At 40.0% G+C, this 26186-nt stretch overlaps 1 protein-coding gene across 2 annotated transcripts; it reads right to left on the bottom strand.

Moving 5' to 3' along the window:
- Positions 1 to 954: 954 nt before the first annotated feature.
- On the bottom strand, positions 955 to 26094 carry dtnbp1a (dystrobrevin binding protein 1a). 2 transcript variants are annotated; one of them, XM_058398572.1, is made up of 10 exons: positions 25792 to 26094; positions 20259 to 20312; positions 19964 to 20014; positions 19774 to 19834; positions 17858 to 17990; positions 14477 to 14609; positions 12589 to 12611; positions 3905 to 4060; positions 2270 to 2404; positions 955 to 1655 (listed from the first exon to the last, which is right to left on the bottom strand). In XM_058398572.1, the coding sequence occupies exons 1-10, from the start codon at positions 25845 to 25847 to the stop codon at positions 1354 to 1356; spliced, it is 1104 nt and encodes a 367-aa protein (XP_058254555.1). In that variant the 5' UTR covers positions 25848 to 26094; the 3' UTR covers positions 955 to 1353. The 2 variants fall into 2 exon arrangements, with proteins under 2 accessions (XP_058254555.1, XP_058254545.1); XM_058398562.1 differs by having other exon boundaries at positions 2270 to 2416; positions 25792 to 26088.
- Positions 26095 to 26186: the final 92 nt, after the last annotated feature.

Below are 26186 nucleotides of genomic sequence, written 5' to 3'. Positions count from 1 at the left end.
AGGTTTATAAACAGTAGAAGTTAGAAGCACAGAGTTATACAGGATCGAGCTCTAGCGTTACAGTTTGCCTTTACTGGAAATAATCAACCCGAACATGTTTCGTCATAACACCACCCCTGTACACCTCAACCCCACTACACATCTGGAATGAAGTGGAACACTGACTTACAGCAGACCGACCTCGATAATGCTCATGTGACTGAATGAGGAGATCCTTAAATCACACTACAATATCTAGTGGAAAGATTTCCCAGAAAAATGGAGCAAAGAAGGAATGAGCAGGAATGAGGTGTTCGAGAAGCACATGGGTGTGAGACTCAAACCCAGTGTATGTTCTAAAAATTGTCATTTATTTATTTAAAGAGTAATTGAGAGCAAACAAACGTCTCCGACACATTAAGCTGGACATTGAACAGTCGTCATTATTGCAATCTGAGGCAAAATTCCAGCGTATCGGTGTTGGGCGAGACGACTCAGTGCTCACAGGATAACGGATGAACTGATATTTAATTGCAGAAATGTTTGGTCTTTTTCAAGAAGCCAGCTGTGAGTTTAAGTACACTTTAATTAAATAAATTCCTGTCTGTTTTGCTGTCCAGATTCACACAAACCGTGTACAGCTGCAGTCTACGTGGAGTCGATTCTTCACCTGTCATATCCAGCGTCTTTTCCCCTTCAGCTTTTCCAGCTGGACAATTTTACTTACATGCTCTGACTGCTGTATCATGGGGTCCACAATCATCAGTCAGCAGCTGTGTATTTATAATAAAAACCCTGGATATACCATGACTCAGGCTTTTAGCTCACCATCCAGTTTTCACCATCGACATAACAGAGCTTCTCGTGTATTTCTTCATTTCTCTCTGCCTTCCTTTTACTCTAGTTTATACGAGTGACTTCATCTTTTTCCCCAAAACACTGTACAAAGCCTTTGCATTCAACAGCCATCATCCAAACATTCACAGCTAGTTTATTCAAGAGCTGAGAAACACAAGCAAGAAGTTTGATCAAAAACTCATCGAAGCCCTAAATGCATTTATCTTCATTTGGTTATGAAGTAAATGCCATTAAACTGCAAAAATGAGCTCAAAAGTTCACATCTCACTGTTCACATGGAATTATTATGAGTAGATATAATAATAGGTCTAGGTTTATTCTCTGGCGTTTATGCTGCAGGCTTTTTATATAATACTTAGACTTGTGATACAATATTTTCTTAAGCAAAGTCACAGTGCTGAAAAACAAAGCAGGAAGATTTTTCTCGAAAGTGAGTCAGTCCAAGCCTCAAAGCTCCACCTCAAGTTCATTTCACTCGGCTCCAGGATGCCTGGGTCAGAAGCCTGAGCAGATATTTTACTCCTTTTTCCGTTGCTCTGAGGACATTGGGGTGCCTGTGTCACTGTCATCTGAGTTTTTGAGTCCCTCCTCGTTGTCTGCGAGGCCCACGAGAGTCATGTCAGCCTGCACCTCCTCCTCATCGCACTGAACCAGGGGTGAGTGTCCTGCGTCACTGCTCTCATCGCTGCCGTCCTCCTCCTCGTCCGGTCCCTCAGTTACACCACTGTATGAGTCCGTGCATGAGGACGAGATGGACGAGACGTTCTGTCTCAGTTCTGTGTTGTTTGGAACCTTCAGGCTGATCTCAGCATCTGGAGCTGCAGCACAGGAGCACGTTAATACACACTTCACTTTAACATGATTGTTTGTTTAATTATAGAGTCCAGTGCAGGCTGGTTTGACCTGTGAGCTACAAGCATTTAAAAATGAGAGCAAAAAGCAAACATGATGCTGATTTGGTTTTTAATCATTTCTGATTTGCTTTCTGGAGGAACCTCAAGCATGCGACTGGGTTTGTGTGGCTTTTAGAGGTCGGAAGGATGGATGGATGAATACACTTCATCTGATAAGCTGTTAATAAACTTGGCCTGTATTTAGTGGTGTAGTGGACGAGAACACAAGGCACACAGAAGAGTGAAGGACACAAAAATCCCTCTGAAATATAATTATGATTTAACTGGAACACAAATATGCAGTGTAAATGTAGAAGTAAACAAAAACACAGAGAGCAGCTCATCAGTGAGGTGTAGGTGATGTATTACAGCTAAAATTATGTGCAGGGACGTGTTCTTCAGCTGCCGTTATCATCCTTCAGCGGAGCTCGTGCTCCAGTGACGTCCCCGTCATTGATCATTTCGACGACTACAGCAAACCCTCTAGAGGCATAAAGTCATTACAGCATGAAACACATCAGCATTAAGGTTAACATCACCTCTGACTGCAGGCACAGGACTGCTCTCATCACCCGCAGAATTGAGGAAAACATCCAGAGCCTCATGGTCAGACACGTCGGTAAGATCCATCTGCTCCAACATATCCACATTCACCTCCATAGAGGACATGCTGCCTATTGGACATGCTGCTCAGGACAACACACACACACACACCAGTTCTTTAAGCCTTTTTTCAAAAGTCCATCTTCAGGAAGTAAATAAAAGACACTGAGCATGAATTAAAATGCACACAACTTGCAATAAATTAAATAAATTGTAGCTAAAACAAATGATTAATGGGTGATGAAGTCAGGTGACAGAGGTGAGACTGTTGAGTGTTAACAGATAAAAAGGGATATTTATAATTTTATTCCAAAGTACAAAGAATAGAGGATGTTAGAGACAGGAACGCACTGAGGGCAGTAAAGGATTATGGGTAAGGGTTTAGGCAGCAGAGCACCATAATACTACAATCAGATTCTCAATTCAATGGTCAATAATCAACAAACTGATATTTTACTGCGTGAACGATGTTGCTAGCATATTAAATTATTTATACATTACTTATGCTCTTTTTTTTTTACACACCAACAGTCTGTGCATTTCTGGATAATAATCCATGTGTAATTAACTGTAATAAATTATAATCATTTACATACGACTAACTGATTCATTATTTTCTTTATAACCATTCATTTCGGTCTCTGTGTTTTATATCCATGCATCAAACCAAATAATCTGATTGTTCACATTAAATTAGATTAGCTTTAACTTTACTGTCATTGTGCAGAGTAGAAATACAGGGCCAATGAACTGCATTTTACCAGGATCACAAATACTATTATGTATATAAATAAAAATAAATATATGTGTGTGTAAATGCAATATAATACAATACGCCTAAGTGCAAAGTACCGAGATTGAGAAGCAGAGACTGGCTCAATGCAAACGACTGTAAATACAATACAAGGTACAAACAAAGTGGAAGCAGTGGAAACAAAGAGTGTGCAGTATACAGAAAATAGGTGTATAAACTGAGATATATATTACACATAATTCAACAAGTCCTCAAGCTTGCACTTGATGTGAGTTCTGAATAAAGAAGTCAAATCATCACACATATGCTACAGATACAGATGAAGAGAGATCACAGAAATTCTATTAAATGCATAGAAATGTAAATCTCCTGATTACACCTGTCTTCATCTATCCGTACAATTCAGCGAGTCAGAAGACAGACGAAGTTTACACAGCAAACACAACACTAAAGTCCACTCCACATGCAGGGAGCAGTAGAGGCAGGAGATGAGCGTACCTCAAAGAGAGCAGGACAGCAGCATGAGACAGGAAAGAAGAGAGAGGAAAGATGAGACAGTAAATTTGACATTATGCTCCATTATGCTCCCACTTAACTCAGCATTACCACTCTTTAATATTTAAGCAGGGAGGTGTGCAGCGCTTTATACTCCAGTCTGATGATCCTGCATGTGCACACAGGTCGTTGTCTTTACTCCGTCACGATGGGTGCCATTACTTTTGGAAGCATTGACGGGCTACAGCATTAGTCCAGGATTAAAGAGGTACAAGGGGGGGGGAGTGCAGAGCAGAGCAGACCGAGCGTGTGCGAGTCTCACCTCTCCTGTCAGTGATCCGTAAGTAGCCAGTAGACAGATATTGCTCCATGTCTTGTTGAAACGCTTCTTCGAAATACTTTTGTCTCTCCTTCAGCTTCGCTTGCTGTGCGTGTTCCATCTCCAAGACCTTCTGGGCGTGCTCAGAATCCAACTCGGCTAACATGAAGAAGAGAGAGAGAGAGAGAGAGAGAGAGAGAGACTGTTAGAACGAGTCCTCGTCCATCTTTACACGACACAATCCAAACGTAGGAAATGTCGAATGATATGCCAACCCGTTTGTCAGGTACTGTCCCCAGTGTTCGTGCAGAGTGCTGTGTACCCTACTGCTTACTTCCTGTAGCGATCACAGCCCCAGCTTTATGCAGCGAGCAGAAAGACAAGGCTGCAGATGAATGAAAGCGACTCTGCACTGAGATCAGCTCCTCCTGCAGAGAGCAGAAAGCTGAATACTGCCTCAGAATGTGTGAATGTGTGAGCGTGTGCTCTCTGTGTGTTCTCGACTGCACTTCTTTATCTGCTTTATCTCCAACAGGAAGAGAGCTCACTCCACTGAATGACAGGAAGCATGCCTTTGTTACTAAAGTGGCATCGTCTCTATTCTGCGTGTAGGCATCGTGAGGTAGGCGCTAAAGCTAGGACTCCTACAAACATCCTGTCATGGAATCGAGGCAGAAACATGGTACACACTGTACGCACGGTGGAATAACTGCTGATCAGCTAGCAAGATAAAGTGTATATACATATATACATGCTCTATACAAGCTTGTTACACTCCACTTTACATCTATAAACAGTCACTCATCACTACACACACTATTGCTGCTTGCACTACTCACACAGTCCTTCAGTCATCATATGTGATGTACATTCCTGTTATCTGTACTGCTACGTACACTTTATTAATATTACCAACATGTTTCATACTCTGTACATTGCCGTCTTTATTTAATTTTTATTTTATTTTATATCTGTACTTTTCCAGGACCAAATTCCTTGTGTGTGTAAAAACATACTTGGCCAATAATCCTGATCCTGATCTATACCAGGCATTTTAAGGACATTACAAAGCATGCTACTCTTTGCATTTAGGACAAATTTGCAAAAGGTCTTTGCAGATGTTTAAAAAGTGGGTCATGCAGCTGCAGATCTGCTGTCCTAAATTGAGTTGAATGCATTAGTTGTGCAGTATCTGTACCTCATTGCTGTCCTTCTTCATACATCTACAACTGCTTCATGCCTCCACATCCACGACCATCTCTAACTGCACACAGTGTTCACTGGAGGTTCAGACATCAGCTGCGTGCGCCTCAGGCTGCCTGTTTGGATCACCGGCTCTGGTGTACTGGTGAAGTGATATTTTGAATCACTGATAAATTCATCCCTGTTCCCTTAATTCATTTCCTCTCATGATTCACTCATGACTTATGTTTAGGCCTCAGGCAGTGAGCTCAGACTGGTTTTACCCTTTTACATATACTATATATAGAGTTGACACTGCGAACACACACACACAAAAAAACACTAAAAGCTAGATAGTGTTCTAGCTAAAGTTAGATAGTGTTTCTGGTAAATGCTGCATCAGTGTTTTCAGTGCTTCAGTTTCATCTTCATGGTGATGGAGAAGCAAGTAACAGTGAGTAGATGAGTCGATGGGAAGGAAAGCAGGCTAAAGCAAACGTTTGTGTAAAACTACTACTTTCCTTATTTTTGCTGTAATGAAACAATGTCACTCGCTTCTGTCTGAAATGTGTCGCTCTTTCTGAAGTGTCGAGTCAGGCAATGGATTGTTATTTATTTAAAACCTCACTCCTGCTGCATCCACAGTAATCTTTCCTAACCATTTATCACCAAATAAAACATTTTAATGTATAATGTAAAAGCTATTGGTAATAGTCCTCTGTATTAAAGCTGACAGTCTGCACATTAAGCTGTATAATTATGCTTGTAAAGTATGAAAACAGTGGTAGAGGTGTGTACTGAGACCTAGCACAAAGTGTTAGTGGTTTTTACGCTCTAACAGGCAGAGGAAGCTGGTTTAGATACAAAGCTTGTGGTACAAAGGCTATGTTCATTACTTTGGCAGTATACTGGATGCTAACACAAAGCTTTAAGCTTCAATTTTTTTTTTAAATTTCTTTATATTTTGGGAAACCAAGTAAGCTCAGTAGAAGACACTGTGGGAGTCTAAATATAAAGCGTGCTGTAAAAACTCCTACACGACTCTTAAAGCTGCGCCTCAAACACACTTCTGAACAGCTAAAATATCAATAATAATTATTTCCTAATATTTTTGAACCTGACTGCGTCTCCTGACGTCATATCTCTAAGCAGGAGAACATTAAATGAGGTCTGAAAGGCAACATCAGCTTAAATAGATTATAGTAACTGATTAGAGGGAAAGTATGTGAGGACTATCAGTTATCAGTAGATTATTAAAACAACAGGTTACACATGGAGCAAATGCACTTCATAGCCATTGTGTGTTCCAGTAAAGTCTAGCACTTCCCTTATAGCACTACTGCAACTTTAATTCAAAACAACTGATGTCCAGCTCCTTACACACTGCATTGTAAAGCCTATTGCTTCGTTTTCTATGTGCTCTGGAGGCTAATGATGTACGAAGGCTTGGCGTAAGCCTCAGGCACGATCCTCACATTCATCACGCTCGGAGCACACAGTGAACAGAAACCAGAGAGTGAGACAGTGAGACGTGATCAGGACAAGATGTAGTGAACATTTCTGCACACTGTCGCTGCAACGTGTTAAAAACACACTGATGAAATTCTGATTCAGCTGAAAGCAAAGTGTTTTCTTAGCTCTTAGGATCATTGCTGTGATTCAGCAAAAAATCATGGCTGAGGCTCACAGCACACCATTACAAACAATGAGCTCGTTTGTATATTACAGTTCTCTGCAATCTCAATTTAGAAAAACTAATGTTTAATACTGATTAAGAATTAATATGGTGCAGTCTACATTGGGAGCTCTAGCTCTGTGCACGGTCAGAAGAGAAACGAACTCAGCGTCGTCTCCTGGCTGCTAATCAGAGGAAGGGCAATGGAGTGATTGGTAACTGCAGAGGCGAAGCTCATGGGCCACTTAGGTTAATAGCTTATCTTAATGAGAGCAGTCTAAACTGCTAATGCAGCGTCTTAGTGAAGAGACAGGATTCCCTCCTCAGCGCAATCAGAAAAATAACCTTGACGACATTAAACTCAATTACAAACACAGCTGTACAGGTGAGTTTTATTAGGATACCTGCCAACTGCTAGAAAATATCTGCCGGTTACACCGTGAGATTTCAAAGCAACGAGGAGCATGAAGTTAAACAGAAAGTGCCCTAAAAATTTCCATTTCAGACGGATTTATGATTATAGGAAACCAAAGGTTGCATTTAACTCAACTGTCTCCTGCCAACTGCTTCGTACAGTTCCGTTGGAATACATAATGTCTAGGACAGATCTTTCCTGGAAATCATTATGTCCAATATTTCATTTGTATATTTTTACACAACAAGGAACATCTACCCTCAATTTATTTAAAATCTAGTGAAATTTATTATTTCAATTTGTATAGTGCTTTTAACAATGGACATTGTCTCAAAGCAGCTTTACAGAGGTATAGAAACAGAAAAAATGATAAAGATTACAATTAATTTATCTATAAAATTTATCCCTAATGAAAAAGCCTGAGCTGACGGTGGCAAGAAAAACTCCCTGAGATGATATGAGAAAGAAACCTTGAGAGGAACCAGGCTCAGAATTGAACCCATCCTCATTTAGGTGGCACCAGAGATTAAATAATGCAAATGTAAATAATGTCCTTTCTCAGAAATGTGGAGCAATGTTCTTATACTGAAGGACGATGACGTTGCTGCATTACATTCCCACTCACCTGACTCAAACACATGACTAAAACATGATCCAGGTATTCACATCACATTCTTTCCTCTACACAACCAGTCTGAAACCTTCAATCTTATGAGACCAAATCTGGACAGGTCCAAAGATCAGATATATGACCCAGAGATGATTGTGGATTTTATATACACATATATATTCATCCACTTTATTAGGAACACCTGTAGGGGAGCGCGGGGCACAGCCTAACACTTCTGGCTTTCTCTAGTTTGTGGAAAAGTACTTTAAAGCATTTTTCTTCTTTCACACAGTTATTTACATGTGTCTGGTACAAATATACCCAGAAAGAAGAGAAGATGTAACATGTGAGGGATTAGTTGTAACTTGAACAAATCCCTGTCTAACAATGTACTCTGATTTCATTTAAAACATACAAGATAAACCTTGACATTATTTCAGTAAAAACATTACTTATTACATTACTCACTTACTTATTGCTTAATGATGGGTCTCTGTAGTCTATCTATGAATTAGTTTAGCCATACATGATCCTTTCACTGTTTTATCCACCTCCTTTGGACACAAGGCACATGTAGATTCTGTCTAAAGGTTCTGGCTATGGGTCTTGAGTATAAGTACCTCCTGATCTTCTCTGAAACCTGACAGGAGTAACCAACAGTGGGCTTCTCCATCACTCCTGCCTCCTCAATCTACGGAGCAACATATCATAGTTATGGATAGCTCCTAGCCACACCTCTTATTGACTTGCCCCTCATTTCTTGTCCTGAGGTTACACCCCTGTCTGTTTTTCTTGGCCTGCTCTTATCTCATGCTGCAGTAAATCAAATCATAAAAGGGAATAGTCTGAATTTACATGGATAACGGATTAGCATAGTTTTTAATAGCAGAGCCATGTTCTATCACAGCATTACAACATGCCTCCTGTGCATGTAGATACTGTATGATTAGAACTGAGAGATTATAGATTAAAATGATCATTTGCCTTGTTTTAATTTAACACTAAACACAAACACAGTTAAAAATTGTATGAAATTTTACTTATACTATGGTAAAATAATCTTCACTTAATATCTTCCAAATTTGTTTGAATTTTGGTGTAAATACCAAAACTAGTAAATACAAGAAGATATTGTCATACCAGTGTATGTGAAAACTACTACTAAATAAAGTCTCCCCTGCACAAAGGTTGTGCCCCGCTCTCCCTTACACTCATCTGGAGACTCAGATTTCTGTTCTTAGGTAACCAGAGGAAGCTAATGTGGCCTTCTGCTGCTGTAGCTTCAAGGTTTGATGTGTTGTGTGTTCGGAGATGCTTTTCTGCTCAACACAGTTGTAAAGAGCGATTATTTGACTTCCTGTGAGCTGAGCTCAGACTGGTCTAGACCACTCCTCTGATCTCTCATCACTAAGGTGTTTCAGTCTGCAAATCCTCCAATAAAAGGGTGTTTTGTGGTGTTTCACACACAACAGTCTCTAGAGTTTACAGATTGGTGTGAAAAAACACCAATCTGTAAACTCTAGAGACTGTTGTGTGTGAAAATCCCTGAGTATTTCTGAAATACTCAAAGCAGCCCATCAGGTACCAACAACCACGCAGCAGTTAAAGTCACAGAGATGAGACTTTTTCCTCATTCTCATGTTTGATGTGAACATTAACTGAAACTCTTGACGTGTTTCTGCATGATTGTATGCATTGTGTTGCTGCTACATGATTGCACACATGAACAGGTGTGCAGATGATCCTAATAAAGTAGACATTGACAGAACAAATAGCTAGCAAAAAATTGAATCATAAAGCATCTTGCAATTGACATAAAACATGGAATGTGTTTAGAAAGCTATTCAAAAACCATAAATATATTGCAGCTGGTGAGTAAAGCCTTCGACACACACTATCTTTCAAGAAGTCAGTAAACAGCAGCTGAACAGAACAGCATGAGTTCTTTACACCAGAGCCAAAACAGACTTATTTGCAAAGACCAGCATGGCCACCTCCAATGTGCTGGACCTCAGCCCAAAAGCCACAACTAAACCTTTCACCAGTTTCACCAAAGCTCAAAAGGCTCTCAAGCATCCATCTGACAAACAACAGCGCATCTGTGACTCACGGAGTCTCCTTAAAGCATAAGATCATTTAAACATCGTTGCCAGGCTGGCCCTCATCACCATGGCAGCTAAAATGCATCCACAGCCGAACAAACAAAAAAAGGTTCGTAAGATAATTTCCTCTTACTGCCGTCCGCAGCTCCAGGCGTGCACATGCTCCTGTCTCTGAGTGTGAAGACGAGCGGAGTGAAAAAGAAAAAAGCTCCAGAAGAAAAAAGGTTAAACCTGCATCCTCCTTCAGCATGTACAGCTAATCTGTAGATCACTCATAGACCCACGCATGCAGGCACACACACACACACACACACACACACAGATACACACACACACACACAGATACACACACACACACACGTGCGCTATGTCATACTCTGTGTGATGCTGAAGCATCTCCTGCACAGGGACACAGTGCTAAAGGAGAAGCGAGCTGGGAATGTACCATTCACAGCTTTAAGGGGGTAGACAGCACATTGTTTGTGCTATCAACTTAATTCTACTTCATCCTATTCCAGCCAAACGATCAGCTTTACAATCTGCTGAAAGGAAAGAATGTTATAATGATTGCTGGCCATGTTTTAATATCCAATTGCTGAGTCATTTTTTTTTGCAAATCTGTAGCCAAGGCTGTTTTTACACAGTAGAGGAAGATGATTTCACGTGTAATCCCTGCTACGTGATGACTTATTATGCAATCTGTTTGAAGGAATTTAGCCAATTCAGCCCAGAGACTCGAGAAAAGGGATGGAATTGTGGGTGTTACTTATAAAACTAAAAAAAAACACACAAAAAATGAGGTCAGAAACAACATTTCTGCCCTCTGTAAAGGATGCGCTGTTCTAGCCTAGACTGTTCGGAGATCATTAAGATTTAGACAGTGATTTGTGGCAGTAATCTGCAGTTGGGAGAGAATCTTAGCTGAAGACTCACATGATGGAGTTTGCTATAAAAGTCCACAAATAATAAGCACTGAGCTGACAGACACACTGTCTGATCACATCACCACCACTTCAACCACTATTTCATTACACTGGACATCATTTCACACAAATTATTCCTTTTCAAATGTTGGTCAACTGGTCAAATATTTCATAATAACTTGTTTTATGTGGCAGTTAACAAAAATGTCATAGTCGATATAAAAAGTGTGCAAAAGATACTACATGTTTATCCTGATCAAAAATCCAGTTTTGTTTTATTCTCAAATTAAAAACACCACAAAAATCTACACCTTCCCTCCGTTTCTTAAAGAATTTCAGCGAAACCCCTGGCATAATTCCACACTGAGCAGCTCAAATGAATTCCTCATAAAGGATTTAAATCATAGGATTGATCTTTTACATGGCCTGAATATTCTGCCACACCTTTTCAAAACTTCTACTTGAGATGGCTCAAATTTATTAACCTCTCCAGGAACGTGAGTGTAACACGGACATTATCACATAAATAGAGATGAGCAGGCGGGTCACCTCTGTCAGTTCACTAGGCTGTGGTTCAGTATCTGGTGTGGACGAACTGGGGCTCTGGTTAGGATCATGGCTTCACTACACGCTGGGAGACTGAAGACACGATGTCCGGCTGCGTGACTACATGACTACACGCTCGTGCTGTAAAATGGCACCACTGCTGTTTCAACAACACGCAAGAGCAATGTCTTTAAGATTATTTTTTAATGTTGTTTAAAGCACATAATGAAAAACAATTTGTTTTGTTACATATCCCTATGACATTTACAGCGCCTGGATTAAAAAAAAAATTAAACCCATAAAAGTAAGTAATCTGCAACAAGCTTCAGCAATGATAACAAGCTTCAAACATTATATAAAAGCTGACTGAGTTTGTCTGGCATTTTTATTTATTTTAATTTTATTTATTTATTTCAATTATTTATCTATTTTATTTATTTATTTATTTATTTATGCATCTATCTATCTATCTATCTATCTATCTGTCTATCTATCTATCTATCTACTTTCTGAGAGGCTTCAGAAAATATGATGTCATTTTCAATAAGGGAACCCAGTGCAATGCATTATGGGATTTTTTTAGGACGCGAATGTTCCAGTGTGCTGGAAGGATTTAGTCACTGATAGAATGAGAGGAAGAGAGAGAGAGAGAGAGAGAGAGAGAGAGAAAGGGGGGGTGAAGAGAGAGGGGGGGAGAGAGAGAGAGAGAGAGAGAGAGAGAAGGGGGGGAGAGGGGGAGAGAGAGAGAGAGAGAGAGAGAGAGAGAGAGAAAGAGAGAGGGGGGAAGAGAAAAAGAGAGGGGGGGGAGAGAGATCTTAAAATGGCCGACTACTGAAACTAGGGAGCTGATTGAGATGCACCCGGACATCACCCCAATCACTGACTCATCACACACACCGAGGTTAATTAGCAGTTAATTACCAAACAGCTCTCCTCACTGTGGGGCAGTAAATGAGGTCCAGGAGGTAAAGGAGAAATGATCAAATCAGGGGACAAACACAGACAGTCTCTATCTGAAATACAGGTTTGTTCATAGTGAAGCCTCTGGCAGTGCTGCAGATCTCACAGCTCTGATCAGAAACATGGAATCTCACCTGAAAATAATTCTCAAAGCAGTCACAGACATTTGTGTGGACTATCTGTAGAGTCCCTGAGGGCTTCACATCACAAGAATTAGACCAAAAAAATAAATGATATGACATTACAGAAATAGTTTCTTCATATAGTTTCTTACCTTTAAGAGATTCCAGTTCTTTCCTAGAAAATGAGAAAAGTAAAGTTAATAGTGACATGGCTCATACACCAAACTACAAAACAAGGACCCTGAGATCATCTGAATCTGTTACACTGTCACTTTAACACCATGTACTGTATAATCCCAGACTCCAGCAAGTCAGCTTTATCAGGTTTTTTTGAACATTTTCCTCTAACCAAGTAGAGTTTAATGCCATCCATCCATCACACTGCTTATCCTCTGGTTCACAGGGAACCTAGAGTCTATCTCACGAGACTCTGGGCACAAGGCAGGAGACATGTTGGACAGGATGCTGCCATTGTATCACACACACACACACACACTACAGACAATTTAGAGATGACAATCAGCCTATAATGCTTGTATTTGTACTGCAGGAGGAAACCATATTACCTGGAGGAAACCAACGAGGCACAAGGAAAAAATTACACACACACACACACGCACACATACACACACTCACGGCAGTTTTATTCACTGCTGATAAAAAGAGAGTGCAGACGTGTATTGTGTGGTTATTATACTGTGATTAATTTCATACCATTTTGCTGTACATTTTACACAAAAAAGAGGCATCAGAGAATACAATCATGCCGCATTCCACATTACACACGTACTGTTTAGAGAGATTTCATTAGGAAACATTATGAAAATGGACTGTCTCTAGTGTAAATATACAACATATACAGCAGCTGCAGTCTGAGATGCTTTCTAATCATCTAATCTCATTCTGATCAAAAACCGTGATTAGAATTCAGCTCGAATATCAAGCAACACCAGAGCCAAAACCTCATCTTAAATGTGAAATAAATAAATAAAAGATGCTGGCAGTGCACAGTGTAGGTGAGGAGAGAGCCTTCGTCTGTGATTCAAGAGGATTTAATAGCATTCTGCTTTTCACTTTTGATGCTGCAGCGTTTCCTCCCTAACCATCTCTTCACTGCTCTTCCATTATACCTACTTTACCATCTGTAAATGATCTGGAAAAAAATGCCAGTAGGGAGAAGAAGGAAGATGAGAGAAGAGAAGAGATAAGAATTACTCAGGGCCCTTCAGGGAAATGCACTGGTTTAGAAATAGAAAACCTGAGGATCAGATGATAAAGCATCCAGAAAATCTAGATAAAATTCTAAGATAAAAAAAAAAAAAAAACCTCAGCACAGTCTGAACTATACAGATATACAGCAAGCTGTGGCAGTAGAAAGTGGCCTGGTGTGTGTATGCACGTAGCTCCGCTCTTACAGTATTCCTTAATCTGCAATAGTTTTGTCTTCGAAACATTCCTGCGTTCTTCAGGATTCTTCATTCTTCTTTAGAGATCGCAAACTAATCTATGATATATGCGATCAGTATATCCTAAATCACGGCATATGAACCTCCTTCCTCAATGTAGTGTTGAATGAATTCCACTTTCTCGTTGCTTGCCAATGGAAATCTTTATTTTCTTAGATTTAAAGTTGCACTATAAAAAAAAACATTTTAAAGTGAAGGCAGAACTCAGAAATAAAGTTAGATAGACAATTTCCTACTTCTTGGATATCTTGAGTGACAGATGTCTCATCCAATCAGCAGTAAGAATTCCATTCACAAACCATACCTACCTTTTCTGGTTTGTCTGAATTGTCATAGTGTTTTCTGATTTGTTATTTGTTTTGTACTTCTAGGCCACCGTACAGAGCACACAGGTGATTACGGCATTATGCTCACAGAAAGCGTAATTGATCCAGCTCTCTTTCCTTAACCCAAAAATCAAGACTCAAAAAAACCCAACAGAGAATCATTCTAGAGCTTTCCAGTCCTCCTTGACCTCAAGCTCTTCAGGAATAAGGAGACCTGTGAGACAGATGTTAGACAGTCATATAGTCACCTCTTCTTCTTCTTGTAGTTCTCCAGCTGTAGAGTCTGAAAGTGTTTGAAGCGTTGCAGCTCACACTGACCACACAGATTCTCCAAGTGCACCAGGTGACTCTCCATCTCCTCAAAGTCAGACTCGAGCTGAGCTGAAACAAAGACATGATGGTTTTACAGACTTCAGTGTTTTCTGCCCTCTTTAACAAAACCTTATTTGCTATTAAATACTCAACACTGTCGCTATGGAAAGAGCCAAATCCCTTCTTTACTTATCATTTACTCATCCTCTTCCACTAGGAGCCACTGACCATTTGGTTTGAGTTTAAAGTCTGGGTGTTTGACCTGTGTGTTCAGTCCCAGCATTCAGTTTGAGGAAACAGGCTAGCTGTTCAGTCTGGCAAACAGTGTGCTCTAGTAGGGTGTTTCAATCAGTGTCTGTAGTCAGTGTGTGTGGTTTGGGAGTTCAGTTAGTGTGTTCGATCAGTGTGTATGGTCCTGGTCTTTGGTCAGTGTGTTCAGACAGTGTTTTCGGTCCAGGTGCTTGGTCCAGGTGTTCAGTCAGTGTTTTCGGTCCAGGTGTTCAGTCAGTGTTTTCGGTCCAGGTGTTCAGCCCGTGTTTTCAGTCCAGGTGTTCAGTCCAGGTGTTCAGTACAGTTTACAGCATGATGTATTTGCACAGTGGAGCAAATACAGTCATTTTGCCCCAAAAGTGATGGAGACCTTTCAAAGTTATGTGAACACATTCTAACACATTTTATCAGGAAAATCTAGTTCTTATGTTCCTACATGTTTCTTCAGTCTTTACTTGCTTGTTAACTTTTTAATCACTGCTAAATAAAAACATAATGGGCCAAGTGAAATAATAATAAGGTTACTTTTACAGGTTGATTTGATGAGTTACAGACAGTTGCTGTTGTGATATATGGTGTGTGTGCGTGTGTGTGTGTGTGTGTGTGTGTGAGATCAGTCTGTTTCAGCTGTTAAAACACAGAGGCTGAGCTCATATGCACAAACGCAAAATGAAGTAAAATCATCAATCTGCTCTGATTTGTAGTGATTCATGAAGGAAAAGTAAAGCTATCCAGCGCCACCTAGTGGCTCAGAAGGATTCAGTCAGTTTATATCCTGCTCATGGAAAATGTTTTGATTGAGACTTGTGACTAAATTCATTCACAATTTACAGGATGAACCCTAACCCAGAAACCAAGTTATAAAGTACGTGTGTGTGTCTTATATATATATATATATAAATATACTAATTAAAATTTCTAACTAATTACTGATTTTTTTCACAAATGAACATGAGAGAAAGATTTCATAGCTGTACAATCTTCTGCACCCTGGAGCTCCAAAACATCTGAAACTGGAATTTCACAGGAGGATGCTGGAGTTTAACACCAAGATTCTGGACAACTTTCAAAACCCTGGAGTTCAATCCAACTGCTACAAGATGAAAACCTTTTTCTCCAAGATACCATTATTTCTCTCTCTCTCTCTCTCTCTCTCTCTCTCTCTCTCTCTCACACACACACACACACACACACACACACATCAAGTAAAAAATCTTTTATGCTTCATATCTTTTTTATACAGCGTTTCGTTCATTCATACCATCAGTAAGCACTGTATTCTATTCAGGGTTATGATGGATCCAGGGCCTATACCAGGAACACTGGACATCAGGAGGAAATACACTCTGGATGATATGCCCGAAAAATATTCACACACTCTTCCACACTGATGAAGGTTGTGTAGCTAATCCACCTACTGGTTTGTGTTTGGAAGGTGGGAGGAAACCAGAAAACCCAGAGGGAAACCAGTGAGAACTCCACAAAACTTCACACAGACAGTAACCTGAGCTCAGGACTGAACAGGGGATGGCAATACATCGTTCATTCTTTCATTATTGACATTAAAATAAAGTGGTTTGTAAGTGCAGCACATTCACGTGAGTCCTGCGTGTTCACTTCATCTCCCACCTCAGGCAGGCTGTAACCTGCAGCCTTAACAACATCATGATCTGCAACATGCATATTCTGCGAGAACCTGTCGCAAACCGACGGAATGAGCTCGAGGGAGTAAGCATGCACCTCCTTCAGCTGCGGGGACTAGCAGATGGCACTCCACAGGAGTTCCCACTTAGTGCCTTCATATATTACTGAGCAGCTGTTCTGCAAGGTTACTCAAGGTGATCATGCTGTTCCACCAAAGCAGAACTCCTCTGGTGTCACGAAGCTCATGAGGTAGCAGAGAGATGTTAGACAGACTGAACAACACGTCTCTGCACTGCTGATGGACAAGTCTTTCTGGTCAGGATACAAGACACAACAAAACGACTGAATAAATCTAACAGACTGAGCATCGAGATTTAAACAGCAGTCAGCTGTAACATTTCCACAAAGTGCAGCTTTATACACTGTCTCTGCTATTACGCATGCTTCAATATATAGAGCCTGATAATTCTGTTCAGGAGGAAGGCAGCATTTTCTAATGAATATAACAAATGTGTCATTCACATGGCCAAAGTCACAAAAACACAGTCCTGCTCTCTGGAGACATTCGACACAAACTGTTTCGATTGGTGTTTGATGATTAATCATTTTCTTGTTCACTGTTTAGATCTTTAGACAGAGTTCAGAAGTCATACAGCTACCTAATATCATTTATGGATGTAACTTAGACATACTATAAACATGGCATCACACCCACACCCACACAGAGCTCTGATTGTGTCTTAACATTTATTTATATTTATGGTATTTGGCAGACACTCTCTTCCAGAGAAATTTGAGGGTTTGAGGGTCTTGCTCAGAGACCCAGCAGAGACATGCAAGTGTTCCTGGGATTTGAAACACAGCCACACGCCATTATTTATTACCCTCAACCTGCACATCTGTGCCAGATCCACCTCTCACGTCTCCTTTTTTGTTCTCCACGTTGTTTTTGTTATTAGGTGTATTTCTGTCTCTACTGTTTTTCCCCTATTGTATTGTTTTTCTTCCTGTATTTTTACACTTTTTTTCTCTTCCCTGTAATTCCTTCCTGTTCTGTCAAAGTGTGTTTTTTTTTCTATTATTTTGTCAGAAAGCTGGCTGTAAATGTCAGTATTTATTAAACATGTCAGGTTATGCTAAGGCTAAATCCCAGGTGCTGGCTGCAGTGTGTCACAATGTCATGCTTTTGTTAAATCTAAAGAAAAAGAGGAGTTCATTTGTTTAACTCATAGATCTCACAGAAGTCAGGGAATGTTATTTAAAGAAAACAAACATTTACAGCAAATATACATAACATCAGGCCACATGTTCTACTGAGAGCTCGGATCCGAGCAGGAACATTAGGAGAAATAATATGTTGCTTGATATAAGACGTGAGCGTGAGATTTCTGTGTCGGTCTCACCGACTCGAGCAGTGATGGACTCCAGATCTGTGATCAAGGATGGAATCTGTTGTAATTGTTCGTGTAGCTCGAGCAGGGCTCCTCTCCTCCTCTCCCAGTGAGCCGAGAGCATCACCACATCTCCATCCACCACCTGAGGAGTGTGCAGGAGCATAAGGATAAGGAACACCAGGATCTACATATCAGTGTTAAACAGCCTTCAAATAAAGTCTGTTATTTCTAGTGCACTGTTTATAACATATTCATCTGCAGTTCTGAAACATGTCCTGATAATGAATAAATGATCTTCTCAGTCTACTGCTACAGATTATTACAGAAATGTGAATGAACATTCAATTCTTTGCATAAAATGAATCTAAATGAAAAAACGCACCACATGAAAGTAGGTTTTATTTCTGTTTATATCAAAATCGTGAGAAACATCACATTCTGGGTTTAATACTTCCATTCCTAATTCATCATCAGGACATGAAACCTGCTGCATAAAACCCAGTGTTCCCAGTGCACCAGACTGGGAGAGGATCTGACTGTATCGGGAAGCGTATATTAAAGCGCTCAGTATTGCGGAAAAAGCTGAGTCACTGGACTCTACACAGACACACTGACATTTTAATAATAAAGATTGAGGCAACATAATCAGACTGAAAGTGTACAAAGAAAAGCAGGAAAGACTCCAGTGGAGACAGACAGCGATGTCACAGTGGTGCATAGATTTGTTATTAAACTCGGGATCTACAGGTTCAGATATAACATCTCAGATTTGAGTCTTTCAATTCTTAAAATCTGTTTTGATATACGTTTATTTTCCATTTTATCTGTAGCTATAGTAGTATAATATTATAAAGGAGGACCTCGAACCTCCACCTCGTATAATACACTGTATTATACCAGTAAAGCCAGAGAGCTCTGAACTCTCTCTCTATATATCTCATATGTCATATTACTTGGTGAAATATTAAATTTAATTGTATTACATTCATTTGGTGCTCTTAACAACAGACAGTGTCACAAAGCAGCTTTACAGATATCTGATTGTGGGGGGAAAAAACCCTGAGACGACACAAACTTCCTGAGACGATAGACTGTATACCACGGTGTAGATCATGTGATTCTGATCAGACAGAAAGTCTGTAAAGTTCAGAGACTCGCAAGGTTACATGGAGACATTTTCCTCGAGGAGATGTTGATTTAGCTTTTTTTTGTGTCTGTCTTGTGTCTGTTTTTCTAAACAGAAAAAAGTGTTCAGAACAGAGTGATTTTCAGGACTGAGATTTCTCAGTGGTGATATAAAGTATTTTGTTTTTGTTTCAAATCTTATTAACTTCAAGAGTCACTGGTGATGCTGGTAAATGATAAGGGGAACTAATTTGTGTCTTGGATGCTTTACAACATTCAGACTATAATCTATTCAAAGGTCTTTCCTGAATGCAAAGCTAACTCTGTAAATCTTTCTGCAACAGTAAAATCCATAGATAGTTCCTCAAGGGCCCTTGGTTGCTGTTGTAGAAAGGACATTATTTAGTTACAGTTACATGATTTACTGTCCAGTGTCACCCAAATGAGGATGAGGTTCCCTTCTGAGTCTGGTTCCTCCCAAGGTTTCTTCCTCATATCTTCACAGGGAGTTTTTCCTCACCACCGTCACCACAGGCTTGTTCATTAGGGATAAAATAGTTTAATAATTTAATTTCTTTATTGATTTTTCTCTCCTTTCTCCGTATCTCTTCTTTTGTGAAGCTGCTATACCAATAAACTGAATTGAAAATAGACCTTTAGGTTGCTTTTCATTTTCACAACTCCATCAGCAGCAGCACAGCAAAACTCATTTTTGAGTCGGTTCTGATACATTTGTAGCAGTAAACATGTGTAATGGATGTGTTAGTATTAGGCGTGAAATCAGCCATCGATCTACTCACTTCTGCAGCTTTGGCACATTCTTTGGTTCGTTTGTGCAGCGTCACCCAGGTTTCCTCATATCTAGAAGACAAAAGGAAATTGGAATTATGTACTGCAGTTTGAAGAAAAGAAAAGACGAAGAAGATGAATAAGAAGAAGATGATGATGATACGGGTCATGAAGGTCAGTATATTTATTACAAACACATACCGATTCAACAGCTCCAGTCCAGCGGAGTACTGAGGGAAATACTCTTCTCTTCTAAAACACACACAGCACAAATCACACCAAACGTCCTTCACCAAAATCCATGCAAGAACAAAATACTGGGAAAAAAACTCAACGAATGAATCACCATTTAAAACACGTTAAACAAAAAAGACCTTTCCTTTGTTTGCTGATAAAAGACTGATTATTCTGCTGTACCTCCATGTAGTCAGTAGAGGAATTTGTGATGTCTGAAGGGCATTTTATTAATTATTTGAATCTGTTAGCATGTACATACCTCTGTTTCTTCCTCACTTTAGCCTCCTTGGACTTGTCGCTCAAGGTCTTGATTCTGAAAGGATAGAAAACACAATCATGAGGAGGAGTGATGGAGTCCTGGATGAGTTTACTCGGAGCTACACCGTGTACTTTATTCTGAATGACCTGTAGAGTCTGCTTTCATATGCTGTATCCGTGTTGTATCCGTCATTTGGAAAATCGGTGTGTGTTGGATCGTAGGGGTTGTTGCTGATCCTTCAGCTTTACAGCGACAGCTTTTAAAGCTGACTTTATACTGTATGACATTTGGCTTGACTTTGCAAACAGACATCACACATCGTAAAGGAATATTCATTGGTCATGAATTCGTTGGTTTTACAGAGGTCTCACAGAGATCTCACAGTGATCTTACACTCGTCTCACAGAGATCTTACAGTGATCTTACACTCGTCTCACAGAGATCTCACAGTGATCTTACACTCGTCTCACAGAGATCTTACAGTGATCTTACACCTGTCTTACAGTGCTCTTACAGTGCTCTTACACAGATCTTACAGTGATCTCACAGTGATCTTAGTGATCTCACAGTGATCTTACACCCGTCTTACAGAGATCTTACAGTGATCTTACACCTATCTTACAGTGATCTTACAGAGATCTGACAGTGATCTTACAGTGATCTTACAGTGATCTTACAGAGATCTGACAGTGATCTTACAGTGATCTTACAGTGATCTTACAGTGATCTTACACTCATCTTACAGTGCTCTTACAGAGATCTTACAGAGATCTCACAGTGACCTTACACCCGTCTTACAGAGATCTTACAGTGATCTTACAGAGATCTGACAGTGATCTTACAGTGATCTTACACTCATCTTACAGTGATCTTACAGAGATCTGACAGTGATCTGACAGTGATCTTACACCTGTCTTACAGTGATCTTACAGTGCTCTTACAGAGATCTGACAGTGATCTTACAGAGATCTTACACTCATCTTACAGTGATCTTACAGAGATCTGACAGTGATCTTACACTCATCTTACAGTGATCTTACAGAGATCTGACAGTGATCTTACACTCATCTTACGGTGATCTTACAGTGTTCTTACAGAGATCTGACAGAGATCCGACAGTGATCTTACAGAGATCTTACACTCATCTTACAGTGATCTTACAGAGATCTGACAGTGATCTTACAGAGATCTGACAGTGATCTTACACTCATCTTACAGTGATCTTACAGAGATCTGACAGTGATCTTACACTCATCTTACGGTGATCTTACAGTGTTCTTACAGAGATCTGACAGAGATCCGACAGTGATCTTACAGAGATCTTACACTCATCTTACAGTGATCTTACAGAGATCTTACACTCATCTTACAGTGATCTTACAGAGATCTTACACTCATCTTACAGTGATCTTACAGAGATCTGACAGTGATCTTACACTCATCTTACAGTGATCTTACAGAGATCTGACAGTGATCTTACACTCATCTTACAGTGATCTTACAGAGATCTGACAGTGATCTTACACTCATCTTACAGTGATCTTACAGAGATCTGACAGTGATCTTACACTCATCTTACAGTGATCTTACAGAGATCTGACAGTGATCTTACACTCATCTTACGGTGATCTTACAGTGTTCTTACAGAGATCTGACAGAGATCCGACAGTGATCTTACAGAGATCTTACACTCATCTTACAGTGATCTTACAGAGATCTGACAGTGATCTTACAGTGATCTTACAGAGATCTGACAGTGATCTGACAGTGATCTTACAGTGATCTTACAGTGATCTTACAGTGATCTTACAGTGATCTTACACTCATCTTACAGTGCTCTTACAGAGATCTTACAGTGATCTCACAGTGATCTTACACCCGTCTTACAGAGATCTTACAGTGATCTTACAGAGATCTGACAGTGATCTTACAGTGATCTTACACTCATCTTACAGTGATCTTACAGAGATCTTACAGAGATCTTACACTCATCTTACGGTGATCTTACAGTGTTCTTACAGAGATCTGACAGAGATCCGACAGTGATCTTACAGAGATCTTACACTCATCTTACAGTGATCTTACAGAGATCTGACAGTGATCTTACACTCATCTTACAGTGATCTTACAGTGTTCTTACAGAGATCTGACAGAGATCCGAAAGTGATCTTACAGAGATCTTACAGAGATCTTACTGTGATCTTACAGAGATCTGACAGTGATCTGACAGAGATCTGACAGAGATCTGACAGAGATCTTACACCTGTCTTACAGTGATCTTACAATGCTCTTACAGAGATCTGACAGTGATCTTACAGTGATCATACACTCATCTTACAGTGATCTTACAGTGCTCTTACAGAGATCTGACAGTGATCTTACAGTGATCTTACAGTGATCTTACAGAGATCTGACAGAGATCCGACAGTGATCTTACAGAGAGCTTACAGGGATCTGAGAGTGATCTTACAGTGATCTTACAGTGATCTTACAGTGATCTGACAGTGATCTGACAGTGATCTGACAGAGATCTGACAGAGATCTGACAGAGATCTGACAGAGATCTGACAGAGATCTTACACCTGTCTTACAGTGATCTTACAATGCTCTTACAGAGATCTGACAGTGATCTTACAGTGATCATACACTCATCTTACAGTGATCTTACAGTGTTCTTACAGAGATCTGACAGAGATCTGAAAGTGATCTTACAGAGATCTTACAGAGATCTTACTGTGATCTTACAGAGATCTGACAGTGATCTGACAGAGATCTGACAGAGATCTTACACCTGTCTTACAGTGATCTTACAATGCTCTTACAGAGATCTGACAGTGATCTTACAGTGATCATACACTCATCTTACAGTGATCTTACAGTGCTCTTACAGAGATCTGACAGTGATCTTACAGTGATCTTACAGTGTTCTTACAGAGATCTGACAGAGATCCGACAGTGATCTTACAGAGAGCTTACAGGGATCTGAGAGTGATCTTACATTGATCTTACAGAGATCTTACAGTGATCTTACAGTGATCTTACAGTGATCTGACAGTGATCTGACAGTGATCTGACAGTGATCTGACAGAGATCTGACAGAGATCTTACACCTGTCTTACAGTGATCTTACAATGCTCTTACAGAGATCTGACAGTGATCTTACAGTGATCATACACTCATCTTACAGTGATCTTACAGTGATCTTACAGTGATCTTACAGTGTTCTTACAGAGATCTGACAGAGATCTGACAGTGATCTTACAGAGAGCTTACAGAGATCTGAGAGTGATCTTACAGTGATCTGACAGATCTGACAGTGATCTGACAGTGATCTGACAGTGATCTGACAGTGATCTTACACTCATCTTACAGTGCTCTTACAGAGATCTTACAGTGATCTCACAGTGACCTTACACCCGTCTTACAGAGATCTTACAGTGATCTTACACCTGTCTTACAGTGATCTTACACTCATCTTACAGAGATCTGACAGTGATCTTACAGTGATCTTATACTCATCTTACAGAGATCTGACAGAGATCCGACAGTGATCTTACAGAGATCTGACAGTGATCTTACACCTGTCTTACAGTGATCTTACAGTGCTCTTACAGAGATCTGACAGTGATCTTACAGAGATCTTACACTCATCTTACAGTGATCTTACAGAGATCTGACAGTGATCTTACACTCATCTTACAGTGATCTTACAGAGATCTGACAGTGATCTTACACTCATCTTACGGTGATCTTACAGTGTTCTTACAGAGATCTGACAGAGATCCGACAGTGATCTTACAGAGATCTTACACTCATCTTACAGTGATCTTACAGAGATCTGACAGTGATCTTACACTCATCTTACAGTGATCTTACAGTGTTCTTACAGAGATCTGACAGAGATCCGAAAGTGATCTTACAGAGAGCTTACAGGGATCTGAGAGTGATCTTACATTGATCTTACAGAGATCTTACAGTGATCTGACAGTGATCTGACAGTGATCTGACAGTGATCTGACAGAGATCTTACACCTGTCTTACAGTGATCTTACAATGCTCTTACAGAGATCTGACAGTGATCTTACAGTGATCATACACTCATCTTACAGTGATCTTACAGTGCTCTTACAGAGATCTGACAGTGATCTTACAGTGATCTTACAGTGTTCTTACAGAGATCTGACAGAGATCCGACAGTGATCTTACAGAGAGCTTACAGAGATCTGAGAGTGATCTTACAGTGATCTCACAGAGATCTGACAGAGATCTGACAGTGATCTTACCATGGTCTTACGCTTTTTTTTTAGGGATCTCAGAGTGATTTCATGACTGTTTTACAGTGCATAAGGTGATGTTCACTGACGGTGACTAAGCGCCACTCTAACCAAAGACATCTGACGACAAAGTTCATGTCAGTGTCACAATTCTGCAGCACAGACTTACACATACAGCAGTGGCAATGACAAAACATACACAAAATAAGGTAACAAACAAAAAATATCCTTATTACCTAAAGCTCACTTTGAAGAATGTTCATGCTACACTGTTTTCTCCATCTGCCTGCGCTGCACTGAATGACATAAGCCCTAAAAATGTTCTAATCACAGATCCCTCAGCTGATCTTCACATAAGAAGTAAGATCTAACCTCAAGGACACATTATAGCTTAATTAATAATAATTTCCGCTATAGGACGCAGATAATAGTATAGTAGAATTGTATTGTTTAAGATGAAAAGTAATAAGACTGCTGTGATCAGACAGTGTAGAGGTGGATTCAGACAGAGATTTGTTCAGGAGTGGATTTGGAACACAGCCTCGTGTTTGTATCAGTGGAACTTCCTTGACAATGCCATAGTTCCTCTTTCTGCTCCAGTTTCTGTGCAATTCTACTTTACATTTTCTAGTAACATGAAAAAAGCCTCTAATCCTAATTTTCATATCGTAGTTAATACCATGTTTATTAACATCTATATTTTAAATGTTAATGCTAATTTCAATTCACGCCACGAATATCATCTGACAGTTTATATGGTTAAAATATAACGAAAGTGTGTGTGTTTTTACTAGTGAGATCTAATAAAAAGGAAAAGAAAGGGGGAAAAAAGTGTTCCCTTGTTCCAGTCGATCACATGACAGTCATCTGAAAGTAGTTGTGTTAGCTTTGAGCAGTGCTGAGGAATGCAGTTAGCATTGAGCTAGCTAGCACACCCTGAGAAATATCACTGTATTGACCTGGTCAATTTTTTCTCAGAGGATAATAAAGTGTGCAGTATGACCTTCTGTTACTCACTGAAGCCAGGACACATGATCTAACAGGTCTGAGGTGTGTGTAGAGAGGAGTTAGCTTTGTTATCAGCTAGCAGACTGATCTGAAGGCTGCGTCCCAAACCGCACACTAACACACTAAACAGGAGGAAGCTTTAACGCACTGAGGAAATGCGGTATTGGATGCACCCTTAAAGCTTAGAGAAAAAAAAGAAAGAAGAAAGCAATGTCGAGATGATGAGTGTGTTTAGGAATTCATGTACATACCCTGATGTAAAGTCCTGCTGCACGCTCTGCAGTCTCTCTCTGAAATTCTCAAACATTTCTCTTTTATCGTATTCAATTCTCACTACAGCTATGACGGGTTAGCATACAGCTACCTGATTATAATCCATCATCTTAACAATACAAAATTCCTGCCATCCTGATCCACTACAGCATTAAAGTTACTCCACACCATCCGACTGTCACAACAGATTTGACTCCAACCCGTATTCCGGCACCACTCCGCATTCTGTGCTCTGATTGGCTACCACTCGCAGTCGTGCCATAGTTCAGTTCATCTGATTGGCTATCACCTGTCAGCGTTCAGGATACTTTTAACCAGAAGAAGCACAGAGGGTGTCAGATTTGTCGTAATACGGGTAGGTGCAAAAGTCCTC

This window comes from Hemibagrus wyckioides, linkage group LG01, assembly GCF_019097595.1.
Source record: "Hemibagrus wyckioides isolate EC202008001 linkage group LG01, SWU_Hwy_1.0, whole genome shotgun sequence".
NCBI classification, from domain to species: Eukaryota; Metazoa; Chordata; class Actinopteri; order Siluriformes; family Bagridae; genus Hemibagrus; species Hemibagrus wyckioides.
Note: the sequence above shows the minus strand (reverse complement) of the source record. Positions and strands in the feature narration are given on the sequence as shown.